This window comes from Anarhichas minor, unplaced genomic scaffold (assembly GCF_050575085.1).
Source record: "Anarhichas minor isolate MPS153535 unplaced genomic scaffold, ASM5057508v1 ptg000058l, whole genome shotgun sequence".
NCBI lineage: Eukaryota > Metazoa > Chordata > Actinopteri > Perciformes > Anarhichadidae > Anarhichas > Anarhichas minor.
The window spans coordinates 11054863-11080985 of NW_027466504.1; the positions used below are offsets into that span (position 1 = coordinate 11054863).

At 42.9% G+C, this 26123-nt stretch overlaps 2 protein-coding genes across 5 annotated transcripts; both read right to left on the minus strand.

The window, feature by feature from the left end:
* Window positions 1-45: 45 nt before the first annotated feature.
* On the minus strand, window positions 46-9553 carry LOC142933075 (FERM domain-containing protein 6). The gene is made up of 14 exons (XM_076077226.1): window positions 8787-9553; window positions 6201-6385; window positions 5988-6078; window positions 4658-4737; window positions 4378-4454; window positions 4058-4253; window positions 3782-3937; window positions 3230-3295; window positions 2728-2796; window positions 2444-2618; window positions 1928-2197; window positions 1560-1691; window positions 1399-1448; window positions 46-1291 (listed from the first exon to the last, which is right to left on the minus strand). Exons 2-14 carry the CDS (start codon window positions 6276-6278, stop codon window positions 1001-1003), a joined length of 1731 nt encoding a protein of 576 aa, XP_075933341.1. The 5' UTR covers window positions 6279-6385; window positions 8787-9553; the 3' UTR covers window positions 46-1000.
* Window positions 9554-9959: 406 nt separating this feature from the next.
* On the minus strand, window positions 9960-24278 carry fam135a (family with sequence similarity 135 member A). Of its 4 annotated transcripts, none has more exons than XM_076076814.1 (21): window positions 23993-24278; window positions 22228-22357; window positions 21333-21412; window positions 20322-20461; window positions 19740-19810; window positions 19433-19606; window positions 19054-19180; window positions 18033-18186; window positions 17473-17550; window positions 17029-17078; window positions 15624-15779; window positions 15407-15480; window positions 15153-15307; window positions 13104-15030; window positions 12837-12997; window positions 12643-12734; window positions 12465-12562; window positions 12040-12191; window positions 11814-11924; window positions 11600-11713; window positions 9960-11485 (listed from the first exon to the last, which is right to left on the minus strand). In XM_076076814.1, exons 2-21 carry the CDS (start codon window positions 22302-22304, stop codon window positions 11280-11282), a joined length of 4197 nt encoding a protein of 1398 aa, XP_075932929.1. In that variant the 5' UTR covers window positions 22305-22357; window positions 23993-24278; the 3' UTR covers window positions 9960-11279. The 4 variants fall into 4 exon arrangements, with proteins under 4 accessions (XP_075932929.1, XP_075932928.1, XP_075932927.1 ...); XM_076076813.1 differs by having other exon boundaries at window positions 15624-15782; XM_076076812.1 differs by having other exon boundaries at window positions 20322-20485.
* Window positions 24279-26123: the final 1845 nt, after the last annotated feature.

A 26123-nucleotide genomic window follows, 5' to 3' on the forward strand; every position in this document is an offset into this window, starting at 1 on the left:
CAAATTTAAGCCACGTATGAAACAAGTGAAGACACCCAGTTTCCTTTAGTGAGATTTAAAATTTATTTTTCACCATAATAAAAAAACGTTGCTTTAGATAAAAAATAAATTGTTCATACAGTTCATACATTATTGGCATTGGAAGAAAGTGTTGAGAGACTTGAAACCATTCGTACTGCGTTCATATTGGCATAATAGTTCTTTTGAAGACCAATTATCATCTACAAAAGAGGGATGATAATGTCTGAGAAAAAGAAGACAGCAAGGCTTTGTCTTGGAGTTACGTAATACAAAAATACTGCAGATTCATTATGCACCTTCTCGTTACAGAAACAGTGCTTTACAAAGACTACTTTTCTGTTGTAATTACAACAGCGGGGGGAGAGTATAGAATAGAGAAGCTTTGGATGAATGCATTACCAGCTGTAAAGAGGTTACATTTTCCACATCAGCAGCTACATTGATGTAGCAGAATAATAGGAAAAGCATGACAGAGCACACTATACAAAAATAGAGTATATTAAAAACAGTATAAAGGATTCTCCTGAATAAAACAAGGAAATAAACAAGTGTAGTTAAAAGCAGCAAGGAAAAAGGAAAAATGTCCGTTACTTTCAAACGTTATGCCCCAGACATTTCAGAAACATTTTAACAGCATCAACTTATAAAAGAAAAGGAAACCGATTAGAAATGTAATAAAATAGTGCAAGTAGTATGTACACAATATACAACATTAATAAATATGCTCCGTTCACAGATTTGAAATGTTGCTGAATTAGCTCCGTTCTCTAATCCACAGCTTTTCTATGAGGAATGAGGGGTCTTGTCATTTTCAACAAAGTCTCTCTGCAGTTTTGAAACACACACATCCCGTGTTGTCATCCTCCCCACATGCAGTGGAAAACGCTCGAGACATCCGTGTGTTGGCAAGCTACAAGTTAATCTGCACTGGAGATGAAGGAGGAGAAGGCGTATTTGTGGACATCAGTAATTGGCGGATTCAAAGTATGAATTCCAGGAACTGTTCATCACTTAACATGTCCAGGGAGAGGCAGTTGGTGGACCTGCGGCCATAGAAGGAAGGTCTGTCTTGGCAGTGCAAAAGAGGGTAATAGCTGTGATCGACAGGCGTCTTTGTGTTTGTTGAGGCGTCTGGGAGGCCAAAGGTGTAGCTGTGGGAGGAGTCAGGTGGCAGCGTGGTCCCCAGGGGCGCCGGAGGTGGAAACAGACGTACATCATCTAGACTGTGGCTGTGCCGATCCACGCAAACTTGTGCCCTAGATTTCAGCATCTAGAGTAGGGACAGGAAGTAAAGATAAAAGCTAAATGCAATATAACAGAGAAATCCAAAGAACGGAAAAGAAAAGGAAGTCAATGGAAAGAAGAACGACGTCCAACCTGTTGTAACGCATCCTTGCTACGTGACTTCCCGAGGTCTTCATCACTGTCTGGGGGACACGCTTTGTTTTATGTAGAGACCAAAAGATTTGGACATGAGAACAAATAATATAGTATTTGAAAAATATTCTGTAATCGTATCATTATCAAATTATTCATACCTTGTGAGCGAGTCTCTGAGGAGAGTTCTGAACAATCCACTGACACTCCTTCAAGAAGATCAGCCAACTGGAACATCTCATCAGGATCATCCACGAGGACCTCCCGTGGACTCCCAATGTTGCTTTGGATCTCTGGGGAAATAAGTTTTAGAAATTGGATTAGGGAAATTCTGAAAACAAAAAAAACTGTGCAATTATCCCAACTGTATGGAACTAGAAATTAATTTATTCTTACATCCCTGAACATACAAGTTCAGCATGACTTACAGCTGCTTTCCTGTCTACCAACTAACTATTTCATTCAACAAATGTAGCATTGGTTTACTGCAGAGGAATGGATCAAATGTCCAGTGTAGAAATCCTCTCACCTTCCTCTTGCCACCCCTCGTCTTCCATCCGAGCCTTACTGCCCATGTCGAACCCGGAGGTGCGGGAGCTGCCACGGCTGACTGCTGAGCCCAAACTCTTCTCCGCTTGCCGTTGACCTTCCTCCTCCATGGAGATGCTGCGCTGGCGGGCGTCAGCTTCGATTCCAGAGCTGCTGGTGGAGTGTCGGGACAGACCAGGGCTGCTCTCACTGCCGGCGGGGTCCAGGTCCAGGTCATCGCTGATGTATGACTCTCTGTAACGCTTTTTATCTGAAATGAAGAAAAGACGATGCCTTTTATTAAGCTCGTCTAAGAGATACATTTGTGCAGCAAATGGGATTATTAAAACAAGAACCCTTTTGCTTTCTTTGTGTGGGAACAAGTGTCTTCTCCTCAGTTATGCATTTAACTTTCAGTGGCTACAGAAGAGTTCTGCTGAGTGCAAGTGGCCCCCGGGCCAAACTACAATCATCACTGGTACTAATCATGTCCTCGTAGTCTCCCTCCCTCCCTTACCTTCGCTCTCCTCCAGCTGGCGTATGTGTTTGAGGGCAGGCTGGAGGCTGAGGTAGAGGCGATGGCTGCTGCTCAGGTGCAGGAGGAGGTGGCGAGAGCGAAACGATGACCCGGTGTAGTAAACCAGCTTCCTGGCTGACGGCAAGCCATCTGGCTGGATCTCGAATTTCTTACCCTGAACGGGACACTACGTTATACAGCGTGTACATAGCTAATGCCCTTTAAATAATTACCACAACTCCACCTAATCTGAACAACAGAATGGAAATGAGAAGTGTGCCTACCAGGAAGGTGAGACGTCCCACGTTTGACCAGGGGAAGTCGTACAGCAGCTGTCGCATGTTGTCTACCTCCTATGAATACAAAACACACAGACACACACACACACACAATTAAAATAAACGGCTCAAATGTTTTGAGCAACAAGAGACGCCTGGATGTGCAGTCTACGGGGATATATTTTTACATTACTGATCAACAATCAATTGTCTTTTTGTTCACAGGAACCATCTGGACTTGTTGAAGAGGCCAAGGGCTTCTCGAGGTATCTCACGCTCTGCTGGCTCTTTAATCAGCCAGGCCTGGAGCCCTAATCCCTCCCAGATGGCCCCTGATGGACAGATCAAACGGCTCCTATCTCCTGATGCACTGCTGTTGGTGGCCACCCCACATTCTTCACACATCTAGTCAGAAGACTAGAGTTTGAGCCAACGCAGATTCACTCCTATATAGGCACGCGTTGACGCATATGCTGCGCACCAACAACACACTCGCACATGCACGTACCTGATAAACTTGCATTCCTCGCAGGGTCAGACCGAGCAATGCCGTTCCTCTCTCGGCCTTCTTGTCCTGGACAAAATGAACGATAAGATGTCAGAGCGGCATGCGAGCGGTTCAGATGAGATAACCCACAGCTGAGCCCCTCTCCTGCTTCACTGGGCAACACTGGGGCTGCTGATAACAACACACTCAAAGTGATAGAACATCGCACAATGGATGGGCTGGCCTTCAGAAGATGAGTGGTCTTGGAATGGGGAGGACAGCAAACTGGATTAGACGGAAGGTTACATAACTGTCCCGTAGTCGTTTGTCCAGCAAAGCTCAAATGAAGCTGTATTTGTGTTGGAAAAGACGGCACTTCAGTCAAAAGGAAGTAATGTGTCTGGAATGTCCGAAGATAAAAAATGTGCTGAAATCAAATTCCACTACCCACCCGCCTTAATAATCATAACTTATTATTGTAATGACATCGTGCAAACACCCTGCAGTGTGGTGTGTGTGTTACACACATCTATTCAAGCCATTAAACTTAAGATACTGAAAAGCTAAATTGACCTTTTGCAGTTTGTAAAACGTGACGGGTACGTCCTCCAGTCGACATGCCTCCTTGATGAAGAGCAGCATGGCGTCACGAGAGGACACGCCCCACAGCTCCTGATGCACCTTGGGACCGTGGCAGAGGAGGTAGCTCACCCCACGCTTAGCTACAATCTACACAAGGAAGAAAAAGGGGACAGACATGGATTGGGACCTCAAAATATAAAACGTTAAAATGCATTAAGTTAGATTGAAAATTGTTGTTTTTTGTTGCTGTCGCACAGTAACACCTACCCAAGGGGGAAAGTACTCCTTGGGTTCAAAGTAAGGAGTGACCTCCATGTCCTGCCTGGGCAGCGGGTGGTCACCGAGATCAGCCTGGAAGGCATACCCTGCCAGCTGGAAGTACACCTCCTCCTGCTGACGGCATTCAGAGCGAAGCACCCGCTCCCGCAGGTCAGAGTAGTACAGATGGCGTGCCTTACGTTCACTGGTACCGCACACCAAAAGAAAAACAGGCGGGGGAGACAGAAAGGAGGACAAAGATGGATGAATATAGAAAGCTTATCCAGTAGTGAGGAAGATGCATGTGGAACATGTATAGGAGGACATACCAAAAGAGTCTACCGTTTTCTATGTAGTACTGCACTTTGAGGCAGAGCACTAGAGGCAAGGGTCTCCTCAGTAATCCCTGTAAACAGAAATAGACACGTTAGAGAAGGTCTGTGTGCATCTTTTTGTCATGCTAAGTAAAGAGTTTGGTGCATGTAGGCCACAGAACTGTCCCTCCCAATTAACCGACACGGTCCACAGTTTGGACGGTGAGTCACAGCTAAAATGCTCCTAATTTACTCCCATCGAAATGTTCGACCCTTCGCAACGAGCTAGCCTTACCTTTCCAAAGTCTTGCTTCCATTCCTTAGGGAAGTATTGAGTGAGTTTCTCCTCCATGTCCAAGAAGATGTGCTCATTGTCTGGGACGGAGAGAGACAGCCAGGAAACCAGCAGACAGTTTAGCAAGCAAACAAAACCGGGATGTAACCAAGCGGAAAATGTGCCCAACAATGGAATTCATTAGCGCCAAAGCAAAAAAAAGCCCTTGTTCTTTCTTTTGTGAATGAGGCTGCGAGGAAGCAGATGACAACAACGCTCATTTTAATGTTTCTATTTTCATGTCGTAGCGTGGCAGCACAGACACACTGCTAGACGGGGCTTCGCTACGAACTTTGCTTCTTCCCCGGAGTCTTTGTGCTTTAGTCACATTACCGATACCATTACTGCATTTATAATCATTATTATTCCACTATATCCACGGCTGCTGCTGTTGTTAGTAGTCGTCATTTTTCTGCTTGCTACTCTTATTATATGAATCATTTATTTACCAACTTTTATGTTGTTTTTTTAATGTTGGCTTCTATTTCAGATGAGGGGCTGAAATGCTGTTTGCAACCTGCGACGGTAATGAGGATGTTGTATCACTCTGAGCCTGCTCCTATGAGTCATGACACGGGCATTTTTTTATTTGAGCCACCTTATCTCTTTTGTTTAACCAAATCATGTTCGCCGAGCTGTTTCACAACTCGTTCCTTTAACCAGCCGTCTCTCCTTTCAGCCTACTCTGACTCATTGAAACTCCTTCAACTCCCCCCCTGTCCTTCATTGAAGTCTCTGTTTAAGAGTTTAGTGAGCCGGACCGTGTCATGATGAGTTCACCCTCCTCCTCTCATCATCACTCCGTACCTCCCCTCAGTGAAGAGTGAGGAATGCAAGGGTGCATTCCAGGCTTAATGAAGTTAATATCGCAGGAATCCAGGCCTAAGTGATCGCTGAACCAACACCACAAAAACAAAAGGCTGCCTGTTCAAGTGGTGAGCCACACGAGATTACAGAAACATTAAGGAATCTGAAAGTTCCGAAACTTTTGCGCAGTGGCTAAAGTGGATTACACCGTTCAATTATGCAGACCGGGAAGGACACCATGACATGTTGTGGCTTTAGTGGCATAGCTTTTTGGCGGAAAACATTTTTCCACATTATTACATAAACAAGAGCCACTAAAAGAGAGGCGCGGCAGTAAACCGTCGTAATCCAAACACGATGCTCTTGTTTACCATCTAACTGACATGCGGCATGTGTGCATAAACTGATCAACAGTCTTCTGACAAACACTGCCGTGTACTCTAGTGTGAACGGTCCTTTCAGGCTCAATGAGGAGTGAACTCACCTCTCACCACCGTGAGGCCAAAGAAGTGCAGCTCTTTGATTCCAAGAAGCTCTGCCACTCGATTAAAGACATCCTGTCCTGTGGACTTTGGCTGCAGCAGAGAAGACAAAGAAGTCTGTATTCAATATGCATTCACAAACTTAAAAAAAAAAAAAAAAAAAAAAAAAGAGCGTTGACCAAGAGTGACTTCTAGAGACAAATGAAGACACCCACCCCGACAGTGATGTCCAGCTGGTCTTTGTTGGGGAGGAGAACACAAATGGTTCTCTCCTGCTTTATCGAGGTGGACATGATGTCGGCGATAAGTACTCTCGCTCTGTTAAAAGGCCTCAGTCTTCTCTGGCTTCCTCTGTCCTTCACGTTCTTATCTGTTCCCGGGATATTCGTCCATATTGCACCTGACAGATGACATCAGGGTGAGATAAGCAAAGAAATTGAAAAAAAAACATGATGCGACTACAGTTCAATGTGAAAGATGGAGACGGCAGAGTGGAATTTAAAACAGATCTAGGTTCTGTTGTGCAACATGTAACCTTCTGATATTGCATTAGCATGCTGTCAATCAGTCCAAAGCAAAAACACATTATCCCATATTCAGACACAATTACATGGCTGTCTCCCATTATCCCACAACCAAGATCAACCCAACATGGCAAAAAAAATAAAAAATAAAAATAAAATAAAAAAAAGTAAAATACCAACACATTCATCTTCCAGAAATACATGAATCTTCCAAAACTGAATCAAATACATGACATACATTGGTCTACCTTACTGTAATCCTTTCTATTCCAACAGTAACTGCAGCAACACTGATTTGTGTTGTTGCAGATGAGGCTTAAGACATCAAAACAAGTGGCCGTGGTGAACCGGGACAGTCTACTCATCTGAAGCTTGCCCAGCGACGCTGACCTGAAGCCCGTGCGAGGCTCATCTGATTAACGTCTCACAATCAATTAATCTGGTTAATTACTGCCGCGCCCGCTCTGATCCACTTAACTCCTGCTCTTGACTGTTAACCACTAAGAAAAAGGTACAAGGGACAAAAAAAACAAATGACCCGTTAGTGAAGCAGACTGCTCTTAGTTAACAAGTAGATGATAACCATGGTGGGGCAACTTGGACAAACAAACGTCTGCTTCTCTGCGTCACACTTGTGTCTTTTTACACCAAACTTTCTAGGAGTTTGGCATTCTCGTAGAGGAGAAATATGCTTGCATATGTTTGTTGAGATACATTATAACAAAGGTGATGCCAGTGTACAAAACAAGTTGTGGGAACTACAAAAAGTGATACGTTCTTAGCTCAGAGAGCAAAATGATTCGTCGTACCAAATATGATTATGGACATGTTCAAACACAGCCTCACTCACATCTGTGTGTCAGTGCAAACAGGCGGAAAAAAAACCTGAAATACCAGAAGCTGGGACATCGGACTTGTTTATGAGTCAAACTATATTGTACATTTACACTGGTAAAGAACAGACTCAAATATATGATGTATTTTCACACTTAACACATTTAGACTCACACAATGTATAAATAAGTCTTACATCATTCTTTTTAATCACTAGTTTTTGAGGCTTCAATATAATTTGTGCCCATTATGAAGGTTTTGTACCTCTCTACTCTGGTTGTTTAATACACTATACGAGTGAGCGATACTGATGAAAATATTACAATACTACATTTTTATATAGTCTTCAATGACTTGGATGATTTTATTCGGTCATCATAAGCTTATACAATAAAACCAAATCTATGATGATAACCAAATGATAATGCACGATACGTTTTTTTATTACTGAGATGCTGGAGGTTGCAGACATATGCAAACAATTTATGAGCAATTCATGTGTGAAGCAATGAGACTGAAAAATAGAGACGGAAGGAGAAACGGAAATACTAGCAATTTGGGCTTGTGGGTGTTTTTTGCATTGTTTTTGCATCTGCCCTGACTGAAAACTCAAATAAATAAATAACAAATATTGTCTTCATTGACACAGGGTAAACATAAGTTTACTTAAAAGGTTAAGCAGTTATTAATGCTGCCATATTACTGTACATCAATATATGCCTGAAACAGTAAAGCAACACTAACCTTAAATCAAGAGTAACAATCAGCTACACTAGTCTTCACTGCGTCCATAACACGTTCACTATCAGCCCAAAACAGTGTTTGGACGTCTTCAGACATCCCCTCGCTGCTGACCAGGAGGAAACCTGGCATCACATGAGAGGAGCCATCTGTACGTCTTAATTACAAGACTGTCATAATCCACTGCTGTCTATCGTAAAGCCCTCTGCACTGCGCGAGCTCTCCGGAGGGTGAGGGATCCTCGCAGCCCGCTAAAACCGTAAAAATAATGACATAAGAGGGCGTAACGTGTCTGAATAAACAGGGGAACACCACTTTTGATGTACTCGCGGCCACTTGAAAACAATAAGGTGAGCCGCCTCTTCAGTGTGGAGGGAGCAGAACCCAGACAGGCACACTTAACGCAACAAAACGTCCCAAGCTAGTAGCCTCTACTTCTGTCAAAGTGTCGCTGTAGCTTGGTTAATTACACATATTTACTGTAAGCTTCCTCAAATCCGAAACAAAGCAGGAGAGGCAAAAGTAAGATTTTGTTTTATAACTAATACTGCGATAACGTTTAACATTTAAGCAAAGGGAGAAGTTTGTTTGCTTGGATGGTAAGTTAACGTTACAACCTAACGCAACAAGTGCATCGAGATCTCTACCTCTGGCTAACGTTACTCATTTAGTTAGCACGCTATGAAGCGGAATGTAACTTACCGTCACATCGTACGAGGCGAACGGGCTCTAAGTTCAGTCGCAGGTCTTCTTAGTGCTTTGGTCAAACTCAAAATCTACTTTTCCTATCCGAATAAAACCATGACAGAAGTTTGGAGGACACCAGTTCATCCCCTCCCCATCGCGTGTTGCAGCCCAACTCCTTCAACCACCGGGCAGCCCTTACGATTGAGCCATACCATTTCGGATAGTTGTAGGGGTGCGTCTGTTGTGAGTGAATGATTGTTGGAAATGTTCTTACTATTTTCATGTTGTATTCAATATTTATTTTAATCTTTATCGTATGCGTATTAAATAATAATTACTTATACATTCATGTAAATAAACATTCATGTTTTTAACGTGGCACTCAACAGACATGTCCCCTATTTTTAGTTGGTAGCGAGCTCGTGCTAATTAGAGGCAATAAATGGGCTCCTATCAGGTTTTCCTTGAACATAGACTAGTGTTTAATTAGTATCTTGTATTCTTCTGTATTTTGACCAATATTTCAGCCCTGAATGGGATTATTTTTGTTTCCAATATCATCTGCTGTTGAAGTGGATGAATGCTGCTCCGATAGTCAAATCACACCATATGACCTATTGTCATGGCGCTTGTTATTGTGAATGTGTTTCACCCCATGAGAAGTCTTTATGCGGCTGTATTTTCTCTTTCCATGTTGGAATACAAACAAATAGGAATGTTTATCCTGGACTTAAGACTTATTTGTATATGAATGCCTGTACTGTGTATTCCTGTGGGCTTAATTTAATATTTCAATAAAGACGGGGAAGTGGTTCATCTGCCATAATCTTGTGGAAATAAGTCTCCAACCATGTGTACTTTGTAGCCTCCGTCTATCTTTTTGCCATCAGCCAGTAACACGATACATCCTTTTTAAATATTGCTCTGGCAGAACACAATAGTCTCCAATCAGTGGGTTGCAGATGAGGTTTCAAATTCCCTTTATGTAAAAGGTGTAAAATATACTGTTCCTCAGTAGGAATGACAAGTTAAAACTTACTTTAAACATGTGATCATACAGGCCTACAGTATGTAGAATAACATTAAGTGATGCTCTAATGAATTAATAATAACTTTGACACTTAGAGTTGAGATATTACAACCTCTGACTTTTATACACGTACCCAGGTTCTGAGCAAAACACTCCACACAAGTTCCCACTTTTATTGTTGGTCTTTAAAAGAACACGTCACTGTGATGACACTGCCATCTGCAGGGCCATTTGATCAATTGAAAAAAATAAAATAATCTAAATGAAAGGAGAGATGAATATCATTGAAAGAAAAGGCACCACGATAACAGAGCAAACTGCAGACACGATAGAATTAATTATACTGCTACATGTGTTCAATCATAACGAACCCAGCCCAAGAGATGTACATCAATGTTAATCAAAACTAGACTTAAAGTCATCATAACAAGCGTGGCCAACATTGGGTAGCTCATAAAATTTAATTCTTCCCCGATATAAACGGCACAGCTGAGATTGTATTAGTAGTTGATATGAAATCACTTCAGAACGGGTTTCCTGCACTTAGTGTACTAAGCCCTGTGATTAGCAGTGACACATAAGAAAGAAAAGTCATTTAACCAACTTCATAAAATGCAGATTTAATGGTAGATTACGATGATATATAAACAATTTTTTAATTCAAAGCAATACTTTCCAGTTCAAACACAATCACCAAATTATAACAACCAAATACTTTCAATAAAACAAGTTCATATTGCCATTATGTGCTTCTGCTAAATCATGATCATTGCTTAAAACCCCTGTAATAAAATGTTATGTCGTAGGTAAAGCTTTATTCTCCCAACACCAGGTTGGGAAAATGGCAAAGAGTAGCAAGTATTAAGACCAAAGCAAAGGCTGCGAAGTCTGAGCAACAATCCTATCTCAAATGCAATCTTTGCCATTACAAACGATGGAAAATTGTTGATAAAAAAGTAACTTGTACAAATGACCATTTTTCAGTACAAAAGCTTGTAAAATGTAGTTGTGGTGCAAATCAATGCAGTGTCTCTTGAAATCGATGGGAAACGTTTGCAATGGTAAGGACAGTACGTGTGTGTGCATACGTGACTTGGGCCAGCTCACCGAAACAGCCATTTCATTTCTGTAGCAGCTACATTTCCAGTTCAGCATCTAAAATTAATTGAATAACTAATTAAAAGTATAAACATTACATAAATCCCACTGAAAACATAGCATATGATGGGGGGGGAGGGGATAGTTTCCCGAACACAAAAAAAAAAAAACTGTTTAAAAGATGGCAGTAGAAAAATAAAAAATGTCCATATCCACTGTGATTCCAATATAAACAACATGAGATGAACGAAAAATTGTGATTTTGCTCATGTCTTTGAAAAGTGATTCTATGCATTTTAAAAACCAAGAAATAATCAGAATAAGGTTTCGATGCAGCGAGGTATTAGCTCCACATTCCTCTTGTTGATTCTGCCTCATTTCTACTGGAAGAACTTGAGGCCTACAACGAGGAAGAACTTCTCCAGGAAGATCTCAGAATCAAGGACGGCAATGTGGGCGGCCCGGCCAATCAGGGAGTTGGCTGTGTTGGGCAGGGCATGTATGACATCATATCGCACTAGATTACAGTCTTTGTTCTGGAGTACTGGCAGCAGCAGGTTCTCAATCATCTCAGCATACACAGGGCCTGGTATGGACGAGAGAAACAGGCCAAGGTTTGGTACTTCTGATGTTCTTTAGTTCATTTGTAGGATGGCATACGATTTAGTTTTGTAGACATAATTATTCAATACAAACCCACCTGTTTGTTTGTCCTTTACTGCAGTTTTGCACATTTCTATTCGAGCAGAATGATACGGGACGTAACGATCCTGCAGTGACCCAACCAATACCACATTCCTGAAAAACTGCAGACCTTCAAAAGCAGAATAGTAAAAAAAAGTTATCTCTACAATCTCATATTCCACATATACAGCCTGAAATGTATTTTGTTAAAATAAAAAAGCAAAGCTAACCAGATTTCTTGCTGAGCTTGTAGAGGAAAGTTTGGCGAGGATCAGAGTTATCACGGCAAGTCAGCTGAAGGAGTGACCCGGACTTTTTCCACTTCTGCATGAACCAAAGTCCTGGGAACACACAATTAACCGTCACTTAACAGGCTTCACCACAATGACAGAGGAGAGGAGAGAGAGAGAATAATGGCAACTAGCGGTTTGCTGTTCGACCAGCAGCTAAACGTACCCGTGTTGACCAGAGCAGAGCTGTTGTACAATGTGCCCAGGTGAGGTCCAGAGAGGGAGAGGAAGGTGTGCAGCCTGCTCAGGTAACATTTAAACCTGGGCCTAGTTAGCACCGAGCGAATGATGAGGTTCCCCAAGGAGTGACCCACAAAGCTGCAGAGAGACCAGAACGACAAACAACATTTATGTGCACATCTTTGACTCATTTACAGAACACATTCAAATAACAGAATTTTCAGACACAATCAGAGTGATGAAGTTGGCTTAAAAACTTGGAAAAATGAAACTGGTTGCAAAGGTTAAACTTTTTACATATTTATTTATGATTGTGTTGATACTGCATCATGTAGCTACCTAACGAACCCCTAAAGTAATTTATTAGATAATACACTATATATTACATGTGGGTAGGATAGAACATGTTACCTTATCTTTGACACTGTGAGGTTGTATATCTGAATGTACTGGACTATTTCATCCAGCAGTCGGTCCGTCATCGACTCAAAGTCAGCAAAAGTGTCATTCTGTGGATGAAAAGAGCATTAAAAGATTGTGTCACAGCTCATCCATGCTGACAGTAGTGTCTGTGTGCTCATCCACTCACCTGGTTCCTCTCTGACATCAGGAAGTCTATACGAGCGCCCGGCAGTCCAAGCTCCAGGTAAGTCTTCACCAGTCTCAGGTCTGCACTGTTACCTGTAGCAGTAAAGGGAACACAACACGACACCAATATGCGTTTTTGGAAAACAAAAACAAAACTAAAGGAACTAATTCACCCTAGAAGATACGGCTTCCTACCGTCCAGGCCGTGGACGCAGACTATGAGATGGATGCCTTCTTCGCAAGTTTCATCTTCCTCCAGGCTGAAGTAGGGCACAGTGGATGCCAGCTCAGACACGTCACTGTACAGGAAGCCAGGCAGCTTCAGGTGTTTCATTTCTTCCTTTGCCTTAATGAACCTGCAGAATTAGAAGAAAAACAGTGGATGAATATTAATTATAATGTGCCAGAAAGGACAAATATCTGCATAAAGTATAACATGAATAATTGTGCGAGCCGACTCACGCTTTCATGTGCGGCATGGGTGCACATTCATACCACCGCAGGCTGGAGGAGAAGGAGGCGGAGGGACAGGGAGGTCTGCCCAAGCTACACCCGGCACCGCTGGAGGCCAGGTTGGAGGAGATGGGCGCTTTTGATAAGTCCTTTGTTTCATGGGGGTAGCCGATGCCGAGCTGCTCGAACAGAAGACTCGCCTCTGAAGCGGCCGCGTCCCCGACCCCGCTTTGCTCCTCGTCGGCAACGACGCCATTGACGAAAGCGTAGCCGTCCCCTTCCTCGTAGTAACCGTTCTCGATCATCTCGTGTTCGGCCTCGTCCTCGTCGTCCTCCACCTGTGGCCCAGCATGGATTCCCAGTGTGATGGCGGATGTCTCCACCGGGCTGATCTCAGACGCGTCTGTGCTGGAGCACGAGCCAAAGTAGTTCTCCACCATCCCACGTTTCACCAGGTCAGAGCTGCTGGTGGCAGAGTTACTGGAAGGGCAGGCAGTATGGGGGTCACTACCGGGTTCTTTAACAGTCCCAGAACCAGCCGCTCCCTCTAGTCCAAGATCAGAAGTACCTAATAATTTGGGGTCCGTTTCCAAGTCAAAGGGAGGTTTTATAAGATGGGAATCCCCTGCAGCAGTGTCGTTGGCCGGTCTGATGGCGACATCTTCAGAGAACACTACACTCTGCTCCTGCACCAAAACACTGGACTTCCTGCCTCGGACTTCAGCTCCACTGGAGCCCCTTGAGGAGCTTTCGCCCTCATCATCAGAGGGCAGGGAGTTGATGGAAGTGAGAGAGGACTGGACTCCGCTGACAGCGCTGGTGTTCTCTGGGTAAAGAGTTTCTGCTGCCCCCCCGCTGGGCTTTTGCACCGAGCTTTGCTGAACCGGCCGTGGTGCAGGACTCGGGAGGGGCCTCTCGGGCTGGGGGGCAGCTATGCCCGATTCAGAGACGCCTAGTCCTGCGAAAGTCTGAAGCCCCGGAACCAGCTGAGTGGCGAAAGAGCTGGGCTCGCTTTCGATGCCCGAGTCCGAGAGTCGTGACGAGGCACTAGGGGCTCCGCCGTCCGGCAGCCTGAAACAATCACTCTTCACCTGGACTGAGACCAGACAGGACTGGCTACGCTGCGCTGCCTCTTTGCCGGGCCTTTCGAAAACAGATTCCACTACAGACCGCTTTGATTCACAGACGTCTGTCTCAGGAACATTCCTGCTTACGGTTCCATCAGTCCGACATGGGAGCAGAACCGTTACTTTGTCCCCTTGGTATGGATCCTTTAAACTTGGTTTCACCTCAATCTGCTTCAGCACAGCAGACCACTCTGGCAGCTTTTGGCCACCAGGGTCAACCTGCTGATCTTTGCAAAGTGGTTGGTTGCATGTAGCAATAACCCCAGTACCAGCCTGAGGATTGTTCTGCGCGTCTGTGTTTGTCTTTTTGAAGGAACCTCTTTGACAAGCAGCAGTACTAATATTGTAATCTGCGACACAATCCACAGCACCGTCTCCACAGTGTGCTGAAGTGGCACCAGAGTCAAAAGCTGAATTTGCATAAGTCCTTAAATAACTACTCGAGTCCCCATGTAATGCATCTCGATCCTCTTCCTGGTTTAGGGGGGCTTCCCCGTCCTTGTGCTTTGGGTCACCATAAGGAGCTTTGAGGTTCTTGTAGCCCACCAACACCACGGAGTCCTTGGAGCCCTGTCTGATCAGCTTCTTTGAGTTCTCAGTCTTTGCATTCTTCTTCAGTTTGACCGACTTGCCTTTGGACTTGGGTGGTGGATCGTAGCTGTCTGGCCAGGTGTTATCCATAGGGGCACACCGAGACTCGGGTATGGGGCTGGCTGCAGCACTGCACTCCTTGGAGTTGGGCTTGTCTGCTTTGCTGGACATGGAGCCAGTCCTCGCGTTGTGCATGCCCAGCCAGGGTCCGTCACGATCTTCACATTCAAACCGTGTTGAACAGGAAAAAAAGGCAACAAACAAAAACACATTGGTTTTAAAACATAGTGGATGCCTGCTGACTGTACGTGTAGTTGAGTGGTCACACTGTATTACTGACCTTCAGTGATAGAATCCAGGTATCTATCCTCAAAGATGATCGGCAGGGAGCTAACGTCACCATCTAGGTCTGCACATTCCACTGGAAGTGGAGGCAAAGACAGGAAGTAGCTGGAGCTTTTGATAGCGTTCGTCATCTGCTGGTGACTGTGTGCACTGGAGGAGGAGGGAAGGAGAGTAAGAGTAAGACAAAAAAATATATAAATCTTTAGTCCAACACTATATTTCATAACCTAGACAAACACTGCAACTTACTGTAGCTCCTGATACGCTAGTGCAGCTTGTCTTGGATGTTCGAGACAAAAGAAAGTCTCAGCAAAGCGCCTTACCTGTAACAAAAACCACATTCAAGATTCAGTCTCTTGAGTATAGTTTTGAATTAGCCATCAGATCAAAAGAGGATTCTTGTAATTCAAAAAGGTAACTTGTCACTTATTCCAACTTGTAGAGGATTTAAGAAGTCGGGACTCACTCTCAGTGAATGGTGCTCCATAGCTAGTAGGGCAGCAACATGCTCCTGCAGGGACACTACCTCCAGGAATTGTCCCCAGAGAGCCATGAGCAGAGAGCAGAGCTGGGCCAGGTTCATATTGACCAGTTCTGCCAGCTCGTCAGGAGACTCCGCTTTCTGCTAAAAAGTATGAAGACAAGTCACCCACCAGAGGGCTCAAGCGAGCGTTATCCCCCAAAGAACAATAGCATGCAGTTCTATGCAACAGGACTTGGCACATTGAGTACGATTTTCCTAAAAAAGCAAACAATGTCTAAGCACAAACACAGATAATCCCTCTCAGTGACCCTGCCCTGGTCTGCCTGTATTTTATTTCCTTTTCAATTAGCTGTGTTGTCAGGCATCAACCCCTAAAACAACATGGCGACCACGTGTCAGACTGTGTAACCCTTGTTGAGCCGGGGAGGAGGGGCCAAATCTGAAGGTTGTGTTTACAAACCTTAAAATGACAAATCCTACTCATTGTGCCGTTAATCATTTTTGTCACTTGAGTCACAAGGACCTCTCTCAAAGACACTGGAGTACTGTCAGTCTTGACTTCCACAAGTGTTTTCTAAACACTTAATAGTCAAGCAATAATAATTAGGCCATTATGGTTTTTCCAAGAGACTTTTTATGACAAACAAATGAATAGTATTACGATCATAAAAACCTGCTTGTTATAATCAAACAAAGCTGCATATGAAGTCTCCTAAATACATAAAGTTAATCCATTTCCATTCGGGTGTGTCGTAACCGTTGTTGCATATCTAATATGAAATACTATATTTGGAAAGAAAGTGCTGTACGATGAAACACACAAGAGGAACTTGACTTGCATAATGTCCCACCATGGTCTACAGAAACTCCCATCATTCCACAGCTCTGCAACACAAGTGGGCTAACCTATCAGGATCCAACCACTAAAGAGAGGTTCTCACCAACATAAGTATGGAACGTTCCAGAGACTAGTTAAAAAAAAAAAAAATAAAAAAAAAAAATAAAAAAAAGTGTAATTCTACCAACTGTGAAGAAACATCGGAGAGCTCGCCAGTCTGCTTACAAATGAGGATTCAGTGACTTCTCTTCTCCATAATTTGCTGACACACCTCGAGTCACCTTGCAACTATTCTCACCACTGACTCCAGTTCAGCTTTCTTTTACAACTCTGTATTACTTGGTGATGAAAACATTTCAGCTTCATTATCCACCAACACTGCATCCCTTGATGAAATATAAAAACAGCCCGTTTGTTTGTGCTTCTATATGTCCCTTTGCCATATTTCCTGTTACCTCCTCCTGCCCTATAAACCTAGCACCAGGCTAGTTGCTTCCTATGAATGTTTTTGCATCATTGCCCAATGAGGAAATATGAAAAAGGTCTTACCTTGACATGTTCACATAACTCAGCTAGACGGGCCTCTAAGTCGAGTTGTTCTGAGAAGGCAGAGGAACAGCATTACTAAGAATCACTTCTATAATTGACCTGTTTATTTATACAGAATGCTTTTTTTAAAAGGGCCTGTAATACAGGCAGAATAAGGAAGTGGTGTTAGAAAGTACATTTTACATGACTTGAGCAGAGAGTCGCTACCAATTCTAGAGAGCCACTTTATTTAGACTCTTTGACCAATGCCTAGTTAGAAAGAAAGAAAGAAAGATGGAGTATATAGTATATACATATGGCATGACAGCAGTTTTAAGTATAATGTGTCTGGGAAATGGGACTCAAAGAGGAAGTGGTGTTTTCTACAAAGAGGACACTAGAGTGAAGAGGAGTCAAAGAGAGAAAGGCAGGCTGAGCTGCGGTACTGTGAGCGTCGGAACATACCTATGTAGACGTGCCTTTGACTTCGGGGATAGGGTCTTCTGAGTACTCGCTCATATAGGACTTGCATGCTGGGCTTGGCTAGTAAGATTGCACATATTTAAACCTGTTTATTATCTGGTCTTCTGGGAGGGGTTAGTATCTGTTTAATTGTGTGGGTTAGCTTTAGTGAGCCACAGTTACAACGATGACTTGTATTTAGGAGATGTTACAATTCGGCTTCAGTTTAGTGGTTACCGGACTTATGGAATGAGTGACAGATTAGTTTTGTAAGTATAATGAACTAAGATTAATTAAAGACAGTTAGATTCCTGAGTGAACTTAGTTTAGAGGATAAAATAAGTCAATGTGTGGGGGGGATCAGGTGAAATGATATGAGAACTCAACAAACAGCGACGCTGAAAAGACAAAACAATGAAAATCCAACCAAAGCAAAAAAAAAAAAAAGATTCAGAAGGTATTGTACTGTATGCCGTTGAGAATACTAAGGATTTAGGATTTCATACAACCTGTTGTTATCCCCCCCCACTGTGACACGACAGTGAAGCCCTAGTGCTGTGTACCTAGTTCCATGCGATGGGAGGAGGGCAGGTCCTTGGTGCTGGAGGTGAAGTAGTCAAAGAGGCCCTGGTAGGCCAGTAAGAGGTGGGAGCAGAGGTCATGGTGCAGACTGAAGGCGTGCTGCAGACAGTGGTCAGACACCAGGAACGTCCGGCCCTGAGGGATCACGAGGGACACAAAAGACATGGCGTAGATGATGTCATTCTGGTTTAAACATCCTAAGCAGTTGTAAACGTTCGGTTCATAGCCTTTACCAGTGGTGGAAACATGATTCTTGATGATGAATTCAACATTGATCTATAGTATTATACCTATATATCATTATATAAAAGGAGAAAACGGTTTGAGACTGTATTACAGTAAACACCACAGCCCTACAACATCCCAACAGATTATCCTGCCAGATACTAGACATTTATTTAGTGAGCGATATCCGGGGGTCAACACTCTATTGTGCTTTCTGCACAGATGCCCGTCGTGAAATGAATAGCGGTCGATGTGTTGTTGTTCCCAAGCTGCCCGTTAGTGATGCATCAAGGAAGGATGAGGGTTATTGCCTCTGTTCTGTCCGAATGACTCCGGTACACTCACACTACCGCATCTCAGGGGCAGCTTTAGCTGCCCGCCGCTCTGGCAGGAGAGGCCAATTACTCCTGGCCAAATGTGACAATGGTCTGATGGATGGTCTGTCAACATCCCGACACTTCTGCCTGTGCTTCAGACGCAGTGAATGTAACACACCAGTCCACAGCACGGCCCATGTAATAATCAAAAGGCTGTGTTACTGGCAGGCAGCCTTGCCTTAACAATACATGTATGGTTGTTTTTATTCTTTCAGCTTTATTTCTTCCTCATAAAAGGAAGTATTATTAGGCTTATGTCAACCACTCACTTTTTATCAAGTGCTTAATTTAGCGCTTTGTGTTACGGCCTTTTTCAGACTTTCATGACAACTCAGTAGTTGAGAAGCATCTACAAATGCAATACAGCTATTTGACATTGCCATGAAGGAGGTCCACTTACGTCTGCCGATACTTGCTTGACATAACTGCCTCCGAACACCACATTCTCCAGAGGTGGGATGACGGAGTCTTTGCTCTGCGGTGGAGCGTTGCGGTTCAGCCATGTGGTTTTCACCGGTCGAGGCAAACTAGGTAAACACACAGAGTGACGTCAATCTCTGCTAATCGCCACGAGACTTTAATGAGCACTTCTAATGAGGTTTCTTCTCCTTATATCACACACGGCTGCACATACATGTCAAGTTCAAAATAACAGCTATGTTGTTTACTTCAACTGTAATGTTAAATGTGTTGTGTGGAGTAAACAATAGCAGATAACATGATGGAGATCCATGAAAGCGCTGCAGCACTTGTTCTCTGGTGTTAGGTAGCAGTCTGACCTGATAAGGGGCTGATGGAGAGCCACGAGGGAGGCATGGATGGCTACAGACATGACAGACAGGTGGAAGTAGTCAAACATGACGTTGACGTGCTGGTGGATGCCTCGCTGAAGGCTAAAGTGCAAACGAAGTGTGCGGCCACTGATGTTCTGTAGAGAGGTTGGATCATCTGGCCTGTGGAAGTTAAATAAAAGGAAGATACAGAGGAACACATTAGTGCCGCCTTTTTTTTTTTATAAGGAGGTGCAAATATCAAATTCACAAACACTGAAAAAGGAACATGCAGTTAAAATGTTGCAACACCTACGTGTAATCACCATCTGTGAAATATAAATCCAAGAATAGCTGGAAATCAATGTCATTGAGGGACTCTTCCACCTGAGAATATTGAAAAACAGTCGTGTTAGAGCATATGGTGTCCCTAGTCCATCAGCAACATACACAACAGCATTCAAGGTGGGTCTTTTTCACTTGATGGTACCGGCTCTAATAAGTCGGATGCATGTTTGAAGCCTTTGGTGATCGTAATGAGTCACCCCGATGTCAAAAACACTCCGATGTGCCCCGTTAGAACAGTTGAACCTCAGCACCAAAAACAAGGCTCGAGCAGCACAAACGAGGCAGAAGCTTTCTCACACAAGATATTCATCCAGACAGCTTTTTTGGGGGTTGATCAAAGAATCCCTTTGAATCCATTTCCGTGACATTTTGCAGGTGCATCATGCTTCTAATGTACTGCTCTTGCTTGAAGACAGCACCGCACTACAAGCATCACCTCTTTTTCTTTCTTAAAGTTGAGATGAAATGAAAATACCTTTTTAAATCATTTTATAGTCACATCCCCGAACATATTGTGCACCGGTTTGAAAATATACGCAGAGAAACGTACCTTCTTCTCATCCAGCAGCATCATCACTTTGAAGAGGAGGACGTCGTTGACCACAACCTCTTCATTCTTGTAGAGAATTTGGAAGGTTTTGCTGCAGATGACATCATCTTGGACTGAAGCGGGAAACGCCAGATCAGAGCCTAGACAAAAGCCACCAGAATTAACTGTGTGTGTTTAAGAAAAATATAAATGGTTATAGCAAACATGTCTGCTTTAGATCATTTCTGTATAAACTTTTAGAAACACCGGGCACCGAATCATTAGTATGTCAGGTGCCGTTACACATGGCTCACAGTTCAAAGATGGATAGACATCTAGATGGATTTTGCAGATCCCCCAAAAAAAGATCATAAACAAGCAAACCTACAGATAATAATCTTCATAGAACCGGTGCCAGGAATTATCCGGCCTCATCAGGTCTGCATTGAAGATGAAAGTGTGGTGAAGTGCTGTTTCCCCGTCTACTCTACTGAGCAAGGCTTTCAAAGTAATAAAAATGGAATTTAAAACATTTAAGCATTGGAACTACACACCCCTTGATGATCCCATTTATTTATGAAACACAAATTGAGTGCTTTGTGCAACAAAATGAGCAGCGCAGGTCGGGGGTGCAGCGTATGCACTAAGCCTGAGAGGAACAATGAGAACAAGGATCGGCCTGTGAGATAATCCCAGAAACACCCTGTTAACAAAACAATAAGTAAACCAAATCTGCAATAACAACTTTCAGTGAAACGGTGCAAACATCAGAAAGCTGAAAGAGATGTATGCAAGTCCACCTGAAGTTCAAGTATGATTTAAATAGTGTCACAGGGACACAAACAGCATTACTTTTTACATACTGCAAGTTACATAGTAACTGCAAGTTACTGTGTGTTAGCTACTGCTTTTAATTGGAGAATTGAAAGGAAAGGGGCAGTGCTTGGGTTGACCAATTGGAGCCATAAAGGGTACATGAATCCTTTTCAAAACACAGAAACGGTCTCTTTGCATCATCTGAAATGTATTTACCTCCCGGGTGAAGCAGGCTGGTCTCAACTTTGTGTGGAACCCGGGGCGGCACCTTCAGACCGGCACGAATCTGGTAGAAGCTGAAAATGCAGACAAACTGTGTGTTCGCTCGGTCCAAAGCAGCATCCAAACCGCACGGGTCAGCCACGAGCACTTGCAAAATGATACCATAACTTTCGTGAATAAACAATGAGCACTTTCTGCTGCGGTCACTCGGGTAGTAAACGAGCCGGGAGCGTGGAGCTAAACCTGAGCTCTGATAGCAGCGACGAGCCGGGGGCAGGAGTTTTATCTCAGCAAAGGGACGTGTCATTACACGGCTGCTGTAAAGAGGAATTTTGATTACATGAAGCTCCGTCAATAGAGGCTTTGTAAGACATCCATATTTTAGGTTTCAACTAAACACAAATAGCTTTACGATTTTACAATCCCTGCAGCACCACAGTAATCAAGATGTATTAAAAATGTAGTGGGAGGTGAGTCAGATAGCGCTGCTTCCTCTTAGTCGATTAGTTCAGACTAATCAGCCGTTTTGGTCTTAGCCGACTAAAGAATCCTTTAATCAATTAGTCATTTTTTAAAGCTTTTTTCATGCTGAATGACTTCCAACAAATATGAACAAGTCTCTGGTGACCACACGGTTTAAAATGGTGCTTGAGTGATTCTTTGTGGAGAAACTCTCCAAAAAGATCACCGACTCCCCCAGATTGTCTGGGACACTCATGGAATAGATCCCTCTAAAGCGTGCCGTCATAGCTGCTGTTTTTTCATTAGCAAGGTAGGCTTGTCTGTAATGTATGTTAGAAAAACACTTCTTTGGTGAAGCATGAATGAATTGCCACCTGCTGGAAACACATGGCAAAAAAAAGAGCAGAGACAATGAGACGACACTCACCCTCTTTGGAACAGGTCCACGTTGTAGAACTTGTGGAGCTCCACAGAGAACTCCACTGTGGCCTGGACTTCAGTCATCTTTGTCTCTACAGGCAGGGGTGCCTCACATCATCTGGGATACACCTATAGGCCTACGGGTTAAGCAAATCAAAATTGGTCATTTCAGCTCCAGGATTCTTTTGTAAAAAAAACTATCCTCAGGGCCTAATTGGTTAACAGCCCTGCCAATTATAACATTGGTATGACAGGGTCAGGGAAAGTATTATAAATATCATTGCAAAAAATAGGCCTGAAATACAATGTTACCAATTGGTAGTGTTCGAAATAAACACAGACATCCTCGTCATTAAATGCAAACATTTTTAGCTCAAGCCTAATTAAAGAAAAAGGCCACGTAGTTGTTTTTGGCTGTGTGGTGGTGGGGGGGGGGGGGGGGTAAATCTGGCAAAAATAATCATACAGACAGTCCCTAAATTAGTCATGGAATAAAATGAATAAATCATCCACTGGCAGACCACAAGGCATTGTATCCATGCAAGTGAAAACCAATATGAGATGCAAACCGCCACCAGGAATCTGACCTGGTTGACACAGATGCCTAATGCAGAGCGAATAGTACCAGTTATCTTTAAAAGCTGTCAGTTAAAAACTAAATTAAACCGGGCACGACACAGAGGAGGTACAAGGACATGAGTAGTTTAAATGAATAAACTGGCTGTCCCTGCATATTTATGTTTTAACTTAGGGTTTAATTCCCTTTATCAAGACCTTGAAACAACCACTTTATCACCGTTTTACAGAAATTGCCACAAATTATTATTTTGGCAGACAGAATGAGTCAAACCAAGTACAATTTACACCAAGCTGAATTATTCATTCATGTCAAACCACTGACAGCTGCTTTGTAACTACACTGTGAGGTGAACAATAATGACACTGAAGGAGGGAGGGGCATTGTTAAACCTGTACAATAGACAAACAGTTCTCCAGTTTCTAATGGAGGGGTCTATGAATATTTACACAAACTAAGAAGAAACTCAAAAGGAGCAACTGTACATTTAAGGTGTTGACTGTTTAGAAGGCTCACACGTTGGTGCCAATAAACCAACTGAGCTGCCAATGCGGATGAAACGTTCGTAAATAAACTCACAATCAATACAAAGTTGTAGTTTGGAAAAAAATGATAAGAAAACAAAATGCCACATTTACCAAATTAGCCTCCAACAATTAATATGTAGCCAGCACTTCATATAATTCAAGTCAACAAACCACCTCGAAGAAAGGAAAACTAAAACATCTAACGTTAGTCTTATTAAATATATATACATGAGAAGGCCTTACTCCGGCTAATAGTTTCTTCTTCAAAAACGGGAACCTGTACGTCACCAGCTAAAACCCCAAAACTGAGACGGACCAATTTTGGAAACCGGAGCATCCAAGTTAATAAAGTTATGACTTAACGTTAGCTGCATTATTGTGACGTTATGACTGGAGTAAGTGAGGTTGCACAGGTCCCTGGCAAGTGGGCAGAATCTCGGCAAGGGTATTTAATGGGTTACAGGTGGGAAGCTAACGTTAAATATTGTTGCCAAGGGCCCACAAAAGGTCAGGAACGATCTGAAAAACACATAACATACTGCACCAACGGGGAAATAAACGACTGCTCGTAGCTAGCTAACAGTAACAGTTAGCGTAACATTAGCCACCCACCGAACAGTTATCAGCGGGTCTAACATTAGCCGCAAAAGAAAGCTAACGCTACTCACCATTGCGCTGGCAAGCTAACAGCAGCTTGCTAACCAACGTTAGCTCCAATTTCAGTCCTCTCGCCGTCCTTTCGCTGTAAACCGCGGACAGAAAACACTACTGTGCGGACTATGACACGTCCTAGTTTGGCAAGCGTTAAAGAAGAAACGCCCTTACAATGACACACAGAGTCGAGTGGCCATGGATATCCATGAACAGGGTTGTTTGTGTTTGCTAGCCATCAAGCTAACTGTGCTCAATCTGAAGAGCTGACAGCACCAGCAAGCGCTGCTCCACCTGCACGCTCACGAACATTTAACTGCGCGTTACTGCACATCTGACGCAGTTGACGCACATGCAAAATTGCTACCTATAAATAGAGCGTTGAAGTGTTGGATGCATGTGATGATAATAATGACAATATTATCGTTATTACTATTATTATAAATTGTATTATTAGCCGTAAACAGTTTTTGAAAAATACATATATTCACATCTTGTGACACTGTGCATGCCACTTGTTATGAGGAGTTTAAAACAACTGCGTTTTTATTCTCTGTGTATATCAACTATGAGTTGGCTTTTTATTTCCTTGCATTAACGGTTTAAAATTCTGAAAACAATTTCCCTGTGAAAACATCATGAAAGCTGGGTTTCTTGGTAATAAACACAATGTATTTGAATGGATTCTGGATGCTTTCACTACAATTTAAAGATACAAGTCCTTATTTCAGGAATTGCAGAATGAGAACTTTTTCCTGCCACTCTGCCTGACAGAGCAAACCCAGCTCGAATTGCTTTTTAGTCAGTATCTCTTGATTTTCAGTTTGGACTGCACTGGAAAAAATGCTGTCTGAATACTGTGCAACCATAGAGATCACAGAGAATGCAGTTCCCAAAAGTGCTGGACAAATAAAGCCAAAGCAGGGTAACATCATCTTTTCCATAACTAATTTACCTTATATTACTTATGGTACAAAATCGTAATAACAGAACAAAAAATGGGGTACAATACTGTAACTTTGGATTTGAAAAATCATTAACATTAAATCCAAGGTGGGAGCAAGATAACTCCAGTGGAGTGTAAAGTTGACACTGTAGAGACTGTTGACTCACTCCCCCAAATAAATGACAGTCGAGCCTATAAGAGACCCCTCGCTGTGACCTGAAGGTTTTCACTCTTGCTGAGGGAGCAACTATATCTTGTTCTCTCCTGCAAGCTGATCTATAGAAACATCCAGCAGCAGGTGCTTTTTTTTCTTCCATTTCCAGATGAGGCTATGAAATGGGTGGAGTCAAAAGGTAAACAATTTATGTAACAGTGACCTTCTGAGTGTTGTGACTGACATGTAATTGATGCCAAAACTGCGCCAGTCTATAATTTCAATTATACATGACAGGCATAATGCAAACAAATACATTTCTAACTCAAACTGAACGGCTACGTTTTTTTTCTGATTGCATTCCAGAAATACCCTTCTGTGCTCATTGTGCTGTTGCTATTTGATCCCACAATATCTTTGCACGGGACTTCATTCTCAAAGTAAGTAGTCTTCTGCACTGCAAGGTGGAATTGGTGAGATACCAGTGACAAAGGTGGACAAAATAATGTGAACATTTCACATAAAAGCACCTCAACATTAGAGTAACACAATTACCAGTGCAGTGCATTGCTGCAAAAGACGAGTGATGTTCACTTGAATGCCGATTATCAGTATTTGTCAACCCACTACATACTCAATATGTTAATTACACCTCTGCTGCTGTTCGTCTTTGAAGCACTTTCTCTGTGCTCGGCATGTGTTGCGGCATATGTTCCTCTTGAAATATTGAATAATTGTGCCGTTTTTTGTTACTGCATTTGCAAGGAGGTCTGTGGAGCTCTGTTACATGTTTATGTTGCAGACCTCATTTATAGCTGTCAAACTCTGTTAATTTATAGTCATTGATATAAGGCACTTATTATATAACTACATATAGTTTTTGTTCCATGAGGCATTCACATAATTTTGTCTTACCTCCTTACACACTGCTGCTCTTATCTATATTTTATGACATGTATCCGTGGGTCTGTGTAGCAGCACTAACATTGCTGGGTTAGAGAGTCCAGCTGTGTGCCTGTGAATAGACTCAGCTGTGCATTGAATGGTA